This window comes from Triturus cristatus, chromosome 1_2 (genome assembly GCF_964204655.1).
Source record: "Triturus cristatus chromosome 1_2, aTriCri1.1, whole genome shotgun sequence".
Classification (NCBI taxonomy): Eukaryota; Metazoa; Chordata; class Amphibia; order Caudata; family Salamandridae; genus Triturus; species Triturus cristatus.
The window spans coordinates 940,472,686-940,486,652 of record NC_140580.1 but is presented as its reverse complement, the minus strand read 5'-3'; the positions used below and the strand labels follow the sequence as shown (position 1 = coordinate 940,486,652).

The window sequence follows — 13,967 nt, the reverse complement described above, 5'->3', positions numbered from 1 at the left end:
AGGTTTTGGCCCTGGTCTCGGTTATTCTCCCGTCTGCTTTGAGCGGTGTATATAACTTGTGCCTATGTTACCTGAAAGTCTGCCTGTTTTTGTCTTGCTATATCTCTTACCCTGGTGCTGACTTGCCAGTGAAACCCAGTAACTGAACTGCACCCTTGGACATGAATATGGGTGTCTACAAGTGCATTGTCAGTCATAATACATTGATGTTAATCTCGGAGTTCTTTTCTCCCTGCTTCCTTTTTGTTTCACAGTTGTTGCTGATATTCTCTGTGAATTCCTGGAGGTAGCTGTCCATCTCATCCTGTATGTTCGAGAAGTTTATCCCATTGGAATTTTCCAGAAACGAAAGAAGTACAATGTGCCAGTCCAGGTAAGTAAGAAGTGGTGTTTACTACAATTATGGGTTAGCAAAGTTGACCTTAACCTACGATGGAAGTGTTTGGTTCCTGAGATTATTCATGATTTAATTCCCCATACAGATGCCACGCAGCGGTCAATGGAGAGTTTCCACCCTATACTTTGGGTGTCAGTGGCGAATGTTGTCTTTTTCAATAATCTGTTTTATCCTTTAACGCAACAGTGTCTTTCATTCGCGTATTTTTTTTCCTCTACAGATGTCTTGCCATCCAGAGCTGAATCGCTATATCCAAGACACACTCCACTGTGTGAAACCGCTGATCGAGAAGGTATATATCATTGGGGACCCTAGAAAATGGTCTATCCGTTCTTTCAATTCTTAAAGGTAGAAATTTGGGAGCAAGAAAAAATAAACAGTTGAAAATATAGGGCAAAGTTATGCTGCTACTCACAATCGATTTGAGATATTCTTTCAATTTTTATATATTATATGAATTAACTAAGTATTTCTAGGTGGCTTTCATTTCCCATCGTCATAGCGCGTGAACTTTGGGTCCTGTTTCTACATGCTTTGCTCCTTGTCTACTGTATTTTGTCAACTTTTGGTTTCCAAATGTTTTTCAAGCGTCAAAATTGTCACGGACTGGCATTCACATATTCTATGGGCCTGGTCACAAATTGAGTTTTTATTCTTCCCTGCACTGGTAGTCTTATAAAGGCAGGTCTAGTTTTGGTATACCTGTTTGGTCTGAGCAGCTCTGCATTCCTCTCATTGGCAATTGTCCCGGACTAAGTGTTGAGGCTTATTTTTCACATTTCTGATCTGCATTCTCAACCTTTATGTTGCCAATGATGATGATGGGCATGGGTTTGTCCTAATCCTACTTCTTATTGAAGAGGAAAAGTCTACGGTGTCTCATATTCACATTTGTCATGGGGTGATTGGATTGCCTGTTTGAAATTACTGATCCACAAGGCATTCCTGGCATTTTCTTTACTCGTGTTATTCACTTGCCAGGACACACAACTCCGATTGGCCAATACGTGCCTCATGTTGCCTTTAGTCACACAAGATCTGGATTCTAACTAAGATATCTGATTGATAATTACTGGTATAGTGTTCAGATTCACAGTTTTCCCTGACATGTCTAAGTCAATAATCCGTTTCTGTCCAGATAGCCAGAATATGTATAGGAGTTGTCATTCCTGAATGGGCAGCAGAAGTCTGGGGTACTCATTCTTCCCATTGTATATTGGCGCAGACAGCTCCAACAGTACTGCTAACTTTATATTCTTTTGTTACAGAATGACGTGGAGAAGGTGGCAGTGGTGATCTTGGATAAAGACCACCACCCGGTGGAAAGATTTGTCTTTGAAATCACTCAGCCGCCTTTGCTGTCTGTGAGGTTAGTTTTAATGTCTTTCAATGGCCCTTCTACTCATGAATGATATGGAACAGCCATTTCTTGTCATCTCTCCAGAACTGAATTACTGCCTCCTCGCTTTGGCAGTTACATCTCCTTTCCTGTGTCTGCTGGTGTCTTGCACATTTTCTTGTCACTCTCCTGAGTCTTTTGCTCTCCTTGTCTCTCCGGTTGCCCGGATCTGCCCTTCTCTAGGACTGATGCTTCCCTAAAGTTCTGAGGCTATCCCTGCTTGATGATTTTTTTTCCAGGGGTTGGTCGTCTTCTGGGAATCACTCTGTGCTGCTATTCTTTTTATTTTGTCTGTGTTTGCCATTATTATGGGGATTCCAGGACTGCTGCTGTCCTGCAACTTCCAGGTCACCATTCTGATGGGAGTTCTGGTACTTTCTTAAAGGTTGTGGGGTTGTCACTGTTGCGGTGCTGATGCTGTGCAGGAATGTGGATGTGAGCTGAAAGTTGCAATGGGTTGTGTGTAGAGGATGTTTCTTATGTTTGAACGGTGCATGTGTAGAAGAGGCATGCTGTGCTTGTACACTACGTTTCCTTGCGAAACTTAGTGTACCATTTCAGGCACATGGTGATAATGTCTTATGCAGAGCTCCTTTAATCACACATGCCAGCTGTAAGTGCTCTACATAACTGGTTGCACTTTAAACCAATCTATTGGTTTTCAGTTTGCTGACATCCTCTGAAAGGATGGCATATAAGTCTTTCTGTGCTCATGTTCATGTGTTGCGGATGTCATTGGTGAACGTTAAATGTACTGATTTGTCTCTTCATTTGACCAATTAGTGAAGATGGTGTGCAGTGCTGACACGTCTGTGAAATGTGAGGTGCAGAGAACACGAAGACCAGAATAATGCATTGTTGGTTGGAAGGAAGTACTGTTTGCATTGTGTCCGTGGAGCATGTGTACATCTTTGAACGGATGAAGGCGGGGGGGGGGTCTGCATCTATAATATTCATGGAATGTGCACAACAGTACTTGCAGGTGTTCTTACTCTAATTTGGCTGCAAATGTGCACTGCACATTCAGATGGTGGGGTGTCCAGTTTTTGGAAGTCTGGGCACGGTTAAGAAATGATTCTTATATATAGTCCTAGTTTATTAATATATCTGCATAGATACTAGATCATGGAACAATTCATAAACGGGGAAATGTACTTTCAAAATTTGAATAATCACCACAAGTTTAAGTTTGTTAAAAAAAACTTTAACTGCTTAAAAATGTAAAGCGCATCTTAAATGGGGTGAATATTCAATCCTTAAAAATCTACTGCAAGGAGAGGTAGGCTAAGTATCAAACTAATTGACTACATCTTTGATGTCTAGTATACAGCTGGAAGTAGGAACAAAAGGACAGGCTGCATACCCAGGCTCCCATTAGAAATTAAAGGAGATGAGGAAGATGATGTGGATTGTTTTGTATCAAAGATAAATTAGTTTACTGGAGAGTACATTACTGAGGAGGAACTGGAGAAAGAAATGGAGAGGGATGCGTTTCTCAACAAAGCAAAATATTATATTATCCATGGCTGGTCATGCAAAAGAAACCTGAACCCTGAACTACAAGTGATGGTGAAAGTTAGTTCACAGTTGGCTTTGGAAAGGGGAAAAGTTATGAAAGGAAGCAAATTGTTTCCATTTAGGGTCAGGACTGTACTTAACAAGAGGTTAATTGAAACATTTTGGCGGCCAGGAATGGATAAACAGGTTCAATTGTGTACAGCGAAATGTGTGGAATGTAAGTTCCATAGAAAAGGTTTGGTCTCTTAGAAACGGTCTATGGTGACGAGAGATTTCGGACAAGCCATAGAACAAACCAGGAGTACACCTTCTGGGTTTGTTCTGCACATTGAAGGGAAATTGCAAAGATGCCTTAGTTATTGACTACTTTTCCAAATGCATAGATATGGATCTTGTAGATGAACTTTACAGCGATAAATGTTATAGAGAAGGTGCGTGCCAGGAAAGTGCACCAAAATACATTGTCTCTGATAATGTAGTGCAGTTTGTTTCAGTTGCAGTGCTGGAGTTGCTGTGGGAATATGGCATTAAGCATTACAAAAGTAGTATTTAACACCCTCAAAGAAATGTTTTGGTGGAAATGCTAAACATTAGTGGGATGATCTTTTAGACTGACTCTTATTGACGGCTTGTGTCTCGGACTGTCTTAGAGCAATGGTGGTGGTATATTATAACCCAGTGTATCCACTAAAGTCTTACCTTTCCAAGCTCTGAGGGTTAGAAATTGTGTTTCTCTGTTGGTGCTATGATCACAGGAAATGAAGTAAAAACAATAAGCCTGCCATGTGCCAAAATTGATTTTTTTTCTGCAATAATGCTATTGACATTAAAAGTATAATAGTAATAACATTTAAAACTTCTGCCTCTAAAAGTGGTGTGCATATGTTTGCAAATAAATATTTTAAAAAAGACATTGCAAAAATTAATAAAAACATGAAATAAGTGCAGAAATTAATGTATAGAGAATGGATTTTCATCCCCGGCACCGGAATGGACTACATTCTAGGCAGAGGTGCGCAAGAGCAAAGTGTCACCACTCACTCATAGTGAAGAGAGGCAATGGCTGAAGTGGGCTGAGTTGCCTCACCCAATAGGCTTTGGTGGTTGTGAGCAACATGTGAATTACTTAATCAGACCAATGGATGAAGAGGGCTAGCCGATATAGATATATATATATATATATGCGTCTGAGGCGGACACTTGTCTGACTTATATGGAATAAATCAGAAATGAAATGAAACTTTAAACTGCTTGGCGTACTCTCATTGGATAAACAACAACGTGTGGGTTTCGTGGTCCGTACCTGTTTCTAAACTCCCCAGCTCGATTGGGAGTTCAGGACTTATCTTCATATATATATATATATATATATAGATATATAGATATATAGATAGATTTAAATATATATCCCTCTCTCCTAAAGAATATGGTGGGTGCACTGGACTAAAAAAAACCATGTATAATTTTGTGCATTGTTTAAGAGACTTGAATGCACATGTGTGTGACTTTATTCTCTAAAAAGTGAAAGACCATGCAGTGCCACAAAAAAATATGCTTTCAAGGGCAGCGAAATATCAAATATTGTTGAGTAAAAAAATGGTTCATGAAAATACTGAATGGCAGTATCATAGTGTACAGAAGAGATACTTGTTCCATACAGCAAACAAAGGCCAAAAGCCACTGCAGTGCATTGGGAGTCTGAGGAACTACCATGCTGCTTTGGAGTGGCAGTTTCTGCCTTGTTTAGAGTTGGGCATCTTATATGCTGCAGATAGTTAAGTCAGCAGGCACTTGTTTGGAAAAACACATATATTGGCGAGCATTGTATTCCTGCAGTGCTTCACAACATTTATAATCAAATGTGCTCAGAGGTAGTGTGGGACACCTACAGTGGGAAGTTTGCTTGCACACTGTGGTTATTCAGAAAATGCGCCCAGTTTTTTAGTGTCTCACCACTATTTGCTGGCTGAGGGAGTGTATGTGCACTTATGTTATGTTGATAAAATTTGACCAGCTCCTGACTTTACTTACATGTGAGTTTTTCAATATGGATTGATGTGCTGTCTTCTTATAGTAAGGTTTCATCTTGCTTCCCCGTGATTTACTCTTCGTAGTTCGGACTCCCTGTTGTCACATGTGGAACAGTTACTGCGAGCGTTCATTCTGAAGATTAGTGTGTGCGATGCAATGCTGGACAGCAACCCTCCAGGTAAGAATAATACCCCTGATGCCCATAATCTCTGAGGAAGCCACAACTCTACATTAATGATATCCATTCTGACGCGCAACAGTGTCATAGCGCCTTCTCCCAACAGTTCATTGGATTATCACATCCATCACAATCCACAGATGTATAGTGCTTGATCAGACTCCTCTGTATGCATTGCAGGATCAAGCAATTGACTATTTGTGCAGTCCTCAACATAATTAACTGCCTACCGTATGCAGGTTTATGTGGCTGTTTCCCAAACTTACTATTCTAGTAAGCAAACCCTCAGCATGTGTTTTGTAGATGTATAATTCTAAACCCCGATGTGGTCAACCGAGCACCTTGTGAGCTTTTCGGCTGTCCTTTGGATGTCTGTTGTTTGGGGGACAGGTGGTTCTTGAGTGGTTGGTTATACGAAAGCCTTTGTCTTGGATGTACGCAAATAAGTTGATCTTAAAAAGTTTTCAGAATCTAGTAGGTTCAAATATGGAGAGAAATAGGTGTGCCTAGCGCTGTTCCTGAAATCCCACTGGTCATATTTTTTTCTGTGGGTTTGTTTGGGGAAAGTAGTACCATTGACTGAGGCAGACACCTGAAATGAAGCTGTTGTAGTGATGAAATTATTTCTTTGTGTGATGGCAGATGTTGAAATGTCTTTGATGCATCATTCGGAGTTACTGAAATGGATCTGTGCAAATTGTGTTTATACTGAAGGTAAAGTTGAAGCGAATGCTTCTGCGCCTGTACCCGGTATTGTATTTGTGCAGTCGGCCAGGGGAGGCTCCTCTGCAATGGCAGTCGCCCTAGTGGCTCAAAGCCAGCAGGTTAAAAATAAAACTATGTTCTAACATCGTTTTATTTTTTATTTGCCGGCTCTGAGCCAGCTTGTGCAGGGAGGGGCGGGGCCGGGAGGGAGGGAGAAAGAGTCCTATGTGCACTTCTAAGTGCGCATGTGTGTTTGTTTGATCGGTTGTCTCAAGCCGGCCAAACACACATGCGCACTTAGGTTTCTCCAACCAGGCTGTATTGTACAGCCGGGCTGGAGAAACTACACAGACTCTCAGGCCAGTCTCCACTCTCCTCTCCTCGCATGAGAGAAGCGTGGGGATTGCAGAGGGAGTCTGTCCCAATGTATTCTGGGAGCCTGGGACAGAGCAGACGGAGGCACAACGCAGAAGGCGGCCACCAGCTTAAGGTGAGTTCAATTAAAAAAATATATATTAACCCCCTTCCCCGCCCCCCTGCCACACCCAGCTCTTCCTCTCCTGACACTTTGTGGCGGCTGCCACTGCAGTCCGCGATGCTGTTCGTCAGCAGCTATCAGAATAGCACGTTGAAGATCACTTGTGCCTCACCAGATGCATGGGTGTGAGTGTTGCCAGCTGGTTTTCAGACAGGAATAACTCCATTTATTTCAGTAGTGTCTGTGTAATAGTGTCGGAAGTTTATGATGTTTTTCGGACTCCATCATTATTGCAAAGCCTAAACGTAATACTGGGCTTGCCCCTATTACCTTTTTTTTTGAGGATTTGGCGCCCCTGAGCCTGAATAGTCATTTGGAGGCAAAACCTTTTCGGGTTGGTGTTTGGAAGTCTCAGGTCATTAGTTGAATTTGTTCTGCTCATCAAATTGGCAGCTATTAAACAATAGATGCAGCAGTAAGAAGTTGTCAAGGTGTGTGGTATTTGTAGTGAGGCTCCATCTAGTACAACAATAAGTTGATTTTCTGCAGAACACTGAGCATTTTCTGGTTTGAGAAACAGGATTTGGAGCAGTGGTTTTTGTAATTTCATAAAGAAGGCAGACCAGTGTTAAGCCCCGAAGACTTCTCTTATTATGGACCATTTGTTGGGAGTATCAAAGTCTTTGCACACTATTAAAGCGCAGCATGATAGTTACAGCTGAAACGGAACCAGTTGGTGGGTGCCTGTAGTGTTTTGAGAACGTTTAGTCAGAGTAATATGTGAACGAGATGCACAGATGCAGGGGGATTATTATCTTTTTCTGTTTGTGAACTGAGAGGTCGTCCATTAAATATTTAATTTACTAGGAAGATTTTAGTGTGAAATGTTTGGTTTTGAGCACATCCCTGAACTGTGTTGGAGTGGCATGGGTTAACTGTGATGTTCACTTTGTTGATTATACTAATTGTTAGTGATAGTAGTTGGAATGTGCATTTCATAGTTGTGGGGTTCAAGACTTGATGCACACGTGTTGTTGTGTGGTTTTATATCTGTTCTTCGTGTTTGCTGATGATGCTTTGTTGTAAGAGCACTGTGATGACAGGCTAGATTGTCTGATAGCTACTAGATGATCAGCATATTCCTCCATCTCCTGCTATTCCCTCTGTCAACCATGGCCCTAATTTAGACAACAGGTATAATGAAATGCTTTGAAAACAAGCATTACAAAGTGGACGGTGCACAAATATTTTTTAAAGAACTGAAGTAGGTAAATGTGAATTCAATTATTTTCTGATCCCAGGTGAAGTCTGGCCAATACACAAGCTGCTCTACTCCGCATAGAGATTGTACCAGGACAAGGAATTTAAAATGTTTAACATGATTTCCATTCCTTGTTTCTAGGTTGCACTTTCACCTTATTGGTGCACACACGAGAGGCAGCCACACGCAACATGGAAAAGATTCAGGTCATCAAGGTACGGAAAGCTCTGGGACTCCCAGTCCATGGTTAAATGTGGGAATAATGTCATTCCTCACCACATCTCCCCCGTACATGATAGTCTAGATCAGGACAAGTATTCTCTACCAGTTTAATAATCAGCCCTTCATCGTCCTCTTTTTTTTTTCAGTGATATGTTGATATAAACACTGGGGACTATTCACAGAAGTAACTTGCACTTCTCAGTAAATAACATGTAATTTACTCCTAAAACTTTGAGTAACTTTACTAATTGGGCTGTTCACAAAAAACACTATTTCCTACTGGGTCTGATTGTAAGTTCCTACCTCCATTATTTTCTATGGGAGCGTGTTGCAGTACCAGTGGGTCGCCATGTGTGATGCTGCACTTACTCCAGCTCTGAGCTATAGTAATTTACTACTGTTTTGGATCCCTTTTTTATTAGCTGTAGTGACTTTAGAAGTGCATTTTTTTGAATAGCAAAGGGCTTACTCTTTAGTGGGTGGATGCATTTCCCTCACTAAACTCCTCCTTAATCCTCCCTAAACCCCTTCCATTTGGTAGTAAGTATACCTCTTTTTCCAGCCAGCCACGCCCCGCCCCTCCCTCATTTACTACTAAGTAGTAAACCTACATGTGTGAGGCTCTCCCCATCGGAAAGATAGTAGAGGTGGGGTGAAGATTTCCACTTGTAGGCTTGTGAATACCATTTTGTAGTACATTAGTAGTATTACTAAACTTAATACAAAATGCAGTTTGTGAATAGGTCGCAGAGTGTTTAGACAGCACATAATCTAGTTTGACTTTCAGATACATCAACTAAGCCTATATGTATTTTTTCCTGAAGACTTGTCTCTAGTGCCACCAGGGGTCAAAAACTATTTTTGATGCAAATGTGATATAATTACCTTAAGTCACTTAAATAATAATAACTGCCAGCTAAAGCCTGTGACCTTTACTATTCATATGGAAGGAGTGCTGCCGGGTGGTGACGCAGGGCGGGGGTGGGGCAAGGTGGGGGGTAGTGAACTCTGGATTATGGCCGAACGGAGGTAAGTATACAAATATATAAAACAAATTTCATTATGCGCTCTGCATCGCATTTGGCGATGCAGCGCGCACAACGAAGTACATTTGTTTTATTTATTTATTTGTATACTTGCCTCCCTTCGGCCATAATACGGAGTTTACTAAACATATTGCCTTGTCTTTATTTTATCTGATGAATGTTTTCTCTTTGTCAGCACATACCACTGCTACTTCAATTGAGTACACCAGTCATCCATGTTCGGTTCTGTTTTCTCTACGTGTGCTGCTCCCACAAAGATCACGGTGCCAAAATTAGTTTTAAAACTTTCAAGTTTGTTTTTTATGTAATTTAGATGTCATGCGGATCATTACACATGTTTTCATCGCAAGAAGGTCAACCTGGGGCAGATTAGAACCTCTTGTTTGCATTTTTCCCTCAAATTTCCCTAAGTGAACTTTGGACTCAGTTGGCAAATTGAAATTGCCCTTGAGTGATTCAAACAAGTCTATTTGACACAAATGCAAAACTAAGATTCAAGTGACTCCTATATATATTTTTAACTCTGCCCAAGACTGTTTATCCTCCTGAGCGGAGTGTATGGCAGATGTGAAATGAGTATTGAAAACACCCATTACACATCTGCCATAATTGAAAATGTCACTTTTAAAGGCTTGCTATATTTATATTCCTCCCACCCCCAAACACACTTTTGTGGTCCTATGAAGCATGTTTTCCTCCAACAACTGTGGTTTAAACATGCTCCCCAATCTGTTCTTGCCTATGTACAGTACACATTGATCCTGGTTGTCAAGACTGGCTAAAGATGAATTCATTTATGACTGGCATATTCTACCTGCCTTAGATGTGTGGTCATGGCAAACCCATATTTTATCTTCCTTGGAATGTTTGGTTAGAAGAGACACTTTCTACACGCACATGTCAAAACCCTTGCTCCCCTTTTCTTGTTGTGGGTGTCTGATGCTCTTGTCATTCACCCTTAGTGAGGGAGTTGGTGGCCCTTGTTATTTTTCTCTTTGACGTGTGGATCTTGGGGCCTGATGTTCTCTGATGCCGACCGTGTTTAATATTCCTGTTTGCAGGACTTCCCATGGATCCTTGCTGACGAGCAGGATGTTCATATGCAGGAGCCCAGGCTCATCCCCCTGAAGACCATGACTTCAGACATACTGAAGGTGAGAACCAGCTGCCACTTAACTATTTGGTGTGATACAACACTAGTGTAAGGACAACACTCCCCTCTAACTCACTGTTAACCTGATCGCCCAATCTTCCTACCATGCTAGTAAAGGCGCGAAAGACATAGTGGCTGCTTCTGGTCCACTGCTCAGGAGTGTTCATTGTTCTTGCACATTCAATGGCTGGGAGGAGGCCCGTATTTGGGAGGGTGATCTTTTCATTGATAATTTAAAGTCAGAATGGATTGTGGCTGCTGCATGACCAAGGATCCGGAGGTATTATGGTTAGTGTTGGTCCAGGTTCCTTGAAGGATCATGGTGAGCATTTTTAGGAAGAGATAATGATGGTTGGCTTATGATCCATGCATGTCTGGACTAATGTGGGATAATGTTTGTGCAGCCTGGGATATGTCATGGTTGCTGTATAACCAAGGCTCCAGAAAGAGCTTGCTCCTTGAAAGATAAGTAGTTCTGGAGTAGGCTCATGATCCGTATGTGATTATGGATCACAGTGCAAGTCTAGGCTTGGAATGGATCGACATTGGTTCCTCTGGAGGACTTCAAAGTAGATTTGTGACCAGTGAAGCCCTGTGATATGGATCCTAGTCAGTTTAAAGCTTGGATGGGATGCTTGTCGTCTTTTTAATGGTTGGTTTATGACTGCGCTTGTGACTCAGGGTTTCTTTTTGACTGCCTGGGTTACCGAATGTGCTTGTTACTGGCACCTGTTTTAGCAAGGGATGGTGTTATTTTTCTGTCTCAGCATACAATTCTCTTTTTATCTTTAAAATAGATGCAGCTCTACGTCGAGGAACGAGCACAGAAGACTGTTTAACTTTGTTTCCTGCTGCAACTTTTTCCAAATAATGATTGCGTTGCTGTCCCTTTGAGGCTGCTTGGGTCTCACAGTCTTTATTGAACCTTGGGCACGCTGTACCACTCGCTCTTGGAGTCTGGGTTCACTGCCCTGCACAGTTGCCCAGCGCGAGCCCTTACAGCAGCTTTTACTCGTGCCAGTACCAGGCTGTACAGCTCCCAGGCCGAGGCTCTTCGCCTGTCGATCCAATCCTCTGCATCTCCCTATTCCAGGCACAGCTTCTAAGGACATTCATCGGTTGAAAGTGTTCACCTACATTACGATAATGGTTCGGGGTGGGTGGAAAGTCGGTTGTAATTAATTGGGGAAGTTATCTGACCTCCTTGGGTCAATAATACATCTTCAAGATTGGGGTGCTCTTGTGTTTTTTTTTTTAAAAGGAAGTTAAACCTTAGAGTGCACCAATAGTGCACCTCTTTGAGAACATGATGCACTTATGATTCTTTGTTGGAGTGGATTACAACCTGATGAGCATTTGTGGGGCATTTCTTAGATGGCACCGTGCCACAGGATGGCCTTTTAGAGCTCATTTCTTGTTGTATGAGGTGCACTAATGGCACTTTATTGCGCAGAGGGTTTTTTACCCCATGAGGTACATTTCTTGCTTATTTCTTGGCCTGAGTTGCTATCAGAGGGGTATAGAGATTTTTGTCCGTTTTTTGCATCCTGGCGTTTTCCAGTTTTAAAGTATGATGCTGAACAGTGAATTGTTTTTTAAGACTTTTGGAAATTAAACATGCATTGTGGTTTTTTTGTAAACATAATTTGCTTCAGTGACAGACTCTGTGTAAAGTTTTCTAACATTATTGGATCTGCAGTCAGCTCCCCTGGACATCGCTGCTACATAGGCTCCTTAGAGCTTGTTTTGTTGTGCCACTGTCACAAATCATGTCCATATTTACAAGCCCCAGGAGCTGAGTGCAGTTATTGCTGATCTTGTATGCCTTGTGATATAACTGATCATGATTAGCAATAAAAAGAGTTGTTTTGGGGGATCTCTGCTCCTGCAATAATTCTGTGTTTGAAGAAGTAATTCTGTTAAACAATATTGAGTATTATAGTCCACTGTCGAGGGTTGTACCAGTTGTTAAAGGCCCTGAACCCAAACTAATGGTCTCTAATGAAGTAGAGGGTGAGAAATACTTTGGGCTGTATGCAGACATATGCATGCATTTTATATAACTACAGAGCCTTCGCTTGATTGTAGGTGTCTTCAATGCATCGTTCTCATAGTGCCAGGCTTTAGGAATACCACGGAACATACCGGTTGTCAATGAAACTGAGACCTCAACATTATGCTTCAGAAAATAGAAGGCCTCTCTTAGAAGTCTGGTTCTTGGCAGGAAAGAGAGGGGTGGGTGGAAGAAATCACTCAACACAGGTATGATGTGAAATAACCCTAAAGAGGACGTTTTTGATGCTAGCACTCCAGCAGATTTATAGCGCTTAATGCAGTAATGATGGAATTCCAAGTTTTCTATCACAGAATATTCATTCAAGTCATTTAACACCGATTAGTCCCGCCCATGTACAAGAAATGCGTCAAAATGTTTTGAAAACGTATGTGCCCATTTGCAGGCTACAAAGGCAGATTTTATTTTCATGTGAACTCGAATCTCTCAAACCGACACCTAAGGGGCTTGGAATACTTTAAAGAAGAAAATCAAAGAAATGGAGCTAGCTAGGTGGCAGCTTCACAAAACTGACAATTGTCACTATGTGCCTTGCTGTTAACCAGTAGCACATATCCTTCCTCCTATATCTGCAATTACTTAATTTTATACTTTCACTTCCATAGCATAGCATACATGACCTTTGGTCTCTGTGACCCTTTTAGTTACCTTTCAGAAAAGCATCTAGATTTCTTTCTTTTTGCTTAAAAGTATAATCTAGAAGTTTTTGACTGCAAAAATGTATTTCGCCATCAGTTGGTGTTTTAGTCCCTAAAAGGAATGCCTTCACTGCTTGTGAATTGCACTCCAATGGAGGAAGAAAACAGAAATAAAAGCCCATCTCCCAGACTTGCATACCCTGGAGGAGCATGAAAAGGTATCTTGGAGGACTTGCAAGGGCTGAGTGAGGGATCCGACCATGAGGGAGGCAGGAAATTGCCAAAAGGTTATTGTAGAGCACATAAGTTGAGTCGCGGGGCTTTGGAAAGGCAGGAGAGGAAAAAGAGCACCCTCAGTTCAAACAACCCTATCCCACCCCAGGATCCCCAAGAAGATAATCATTATTTTCACCAGTCTCAGTTGACATTGACTGTCAAAAAGTATGCTGGCTAAATGCTTGCACTTGAAGATCAGAATGACATTGAGGGGTACATGCATCAAAGGTAGGAATTGCGAGTCCTTAATAGCGATTATTAAGGAATCGCTATTAAGGAGTCGTAATTACCTATGCATGTAGGTTTCGCAAAACAAATTGTGATTCCTACATATTTCTTAATAGCGAATCGCAAATTGCGATTCGCTATTAAGGAATGGCTTCCCAGGAATGGATGGGATTGCATTTGCAGTTTGCGAGTACCAAATAGGTACACGCAAATTGCACATGCAATTGCAAGGGGGCCAAAAGGCCACCCTGATGCACACCCAAAAAAGTTAAGTATGCACATGTGGTGCACACACAGGACCTAAGGGCATGTGTATGCACCACAATAAAAATGCATTTGTTTGCATTTTTCAAAGGAATTGCA

General features: G+C 41.6%; 1 protein-coding gene across 1 annotated transcript in view; it reads left to right on the top strand.

Annotated features, from left to right (window-relative positions):
* Positions 1–12,282, top strand: part of MAD2L2 (mitotic arrest deficient 2 like 2) — a 40,258-nt gene extending 27,976 nt beyond the window's left edge. The window contains exons 3-9 of the mRNA XM_085609900.1: positions 255–373; positions 618–689; positions 1,666–1,766; positions 5,429–5,523; positions 8,109–8,182; positions 10,297–10,389; positions 11,186–12,282. Of these exons, the coding sequence (XP_085466026.1) occupies positions 255–373; positions 618–689; positions 1,666–1,766; positions 5,429–5,523; positions 8,109–8,182; positions 10,297–10,389; positions 11,186–11,227 (596 nt within the window). The 3' untranslated portion in view covers positions 11,228–12,282. The remainder of the gene's footprint in view (positions 1–254; positions 374–617; positions 690–1,665; positions 1,767–5,428; positions 5,524–8,108; positions 8,183–10,296; positions 10,390–11,185) is intronic.
* The last annotated feature ends 1,685 nt before the right edge of the window (positions 12,283–13,967 follow it).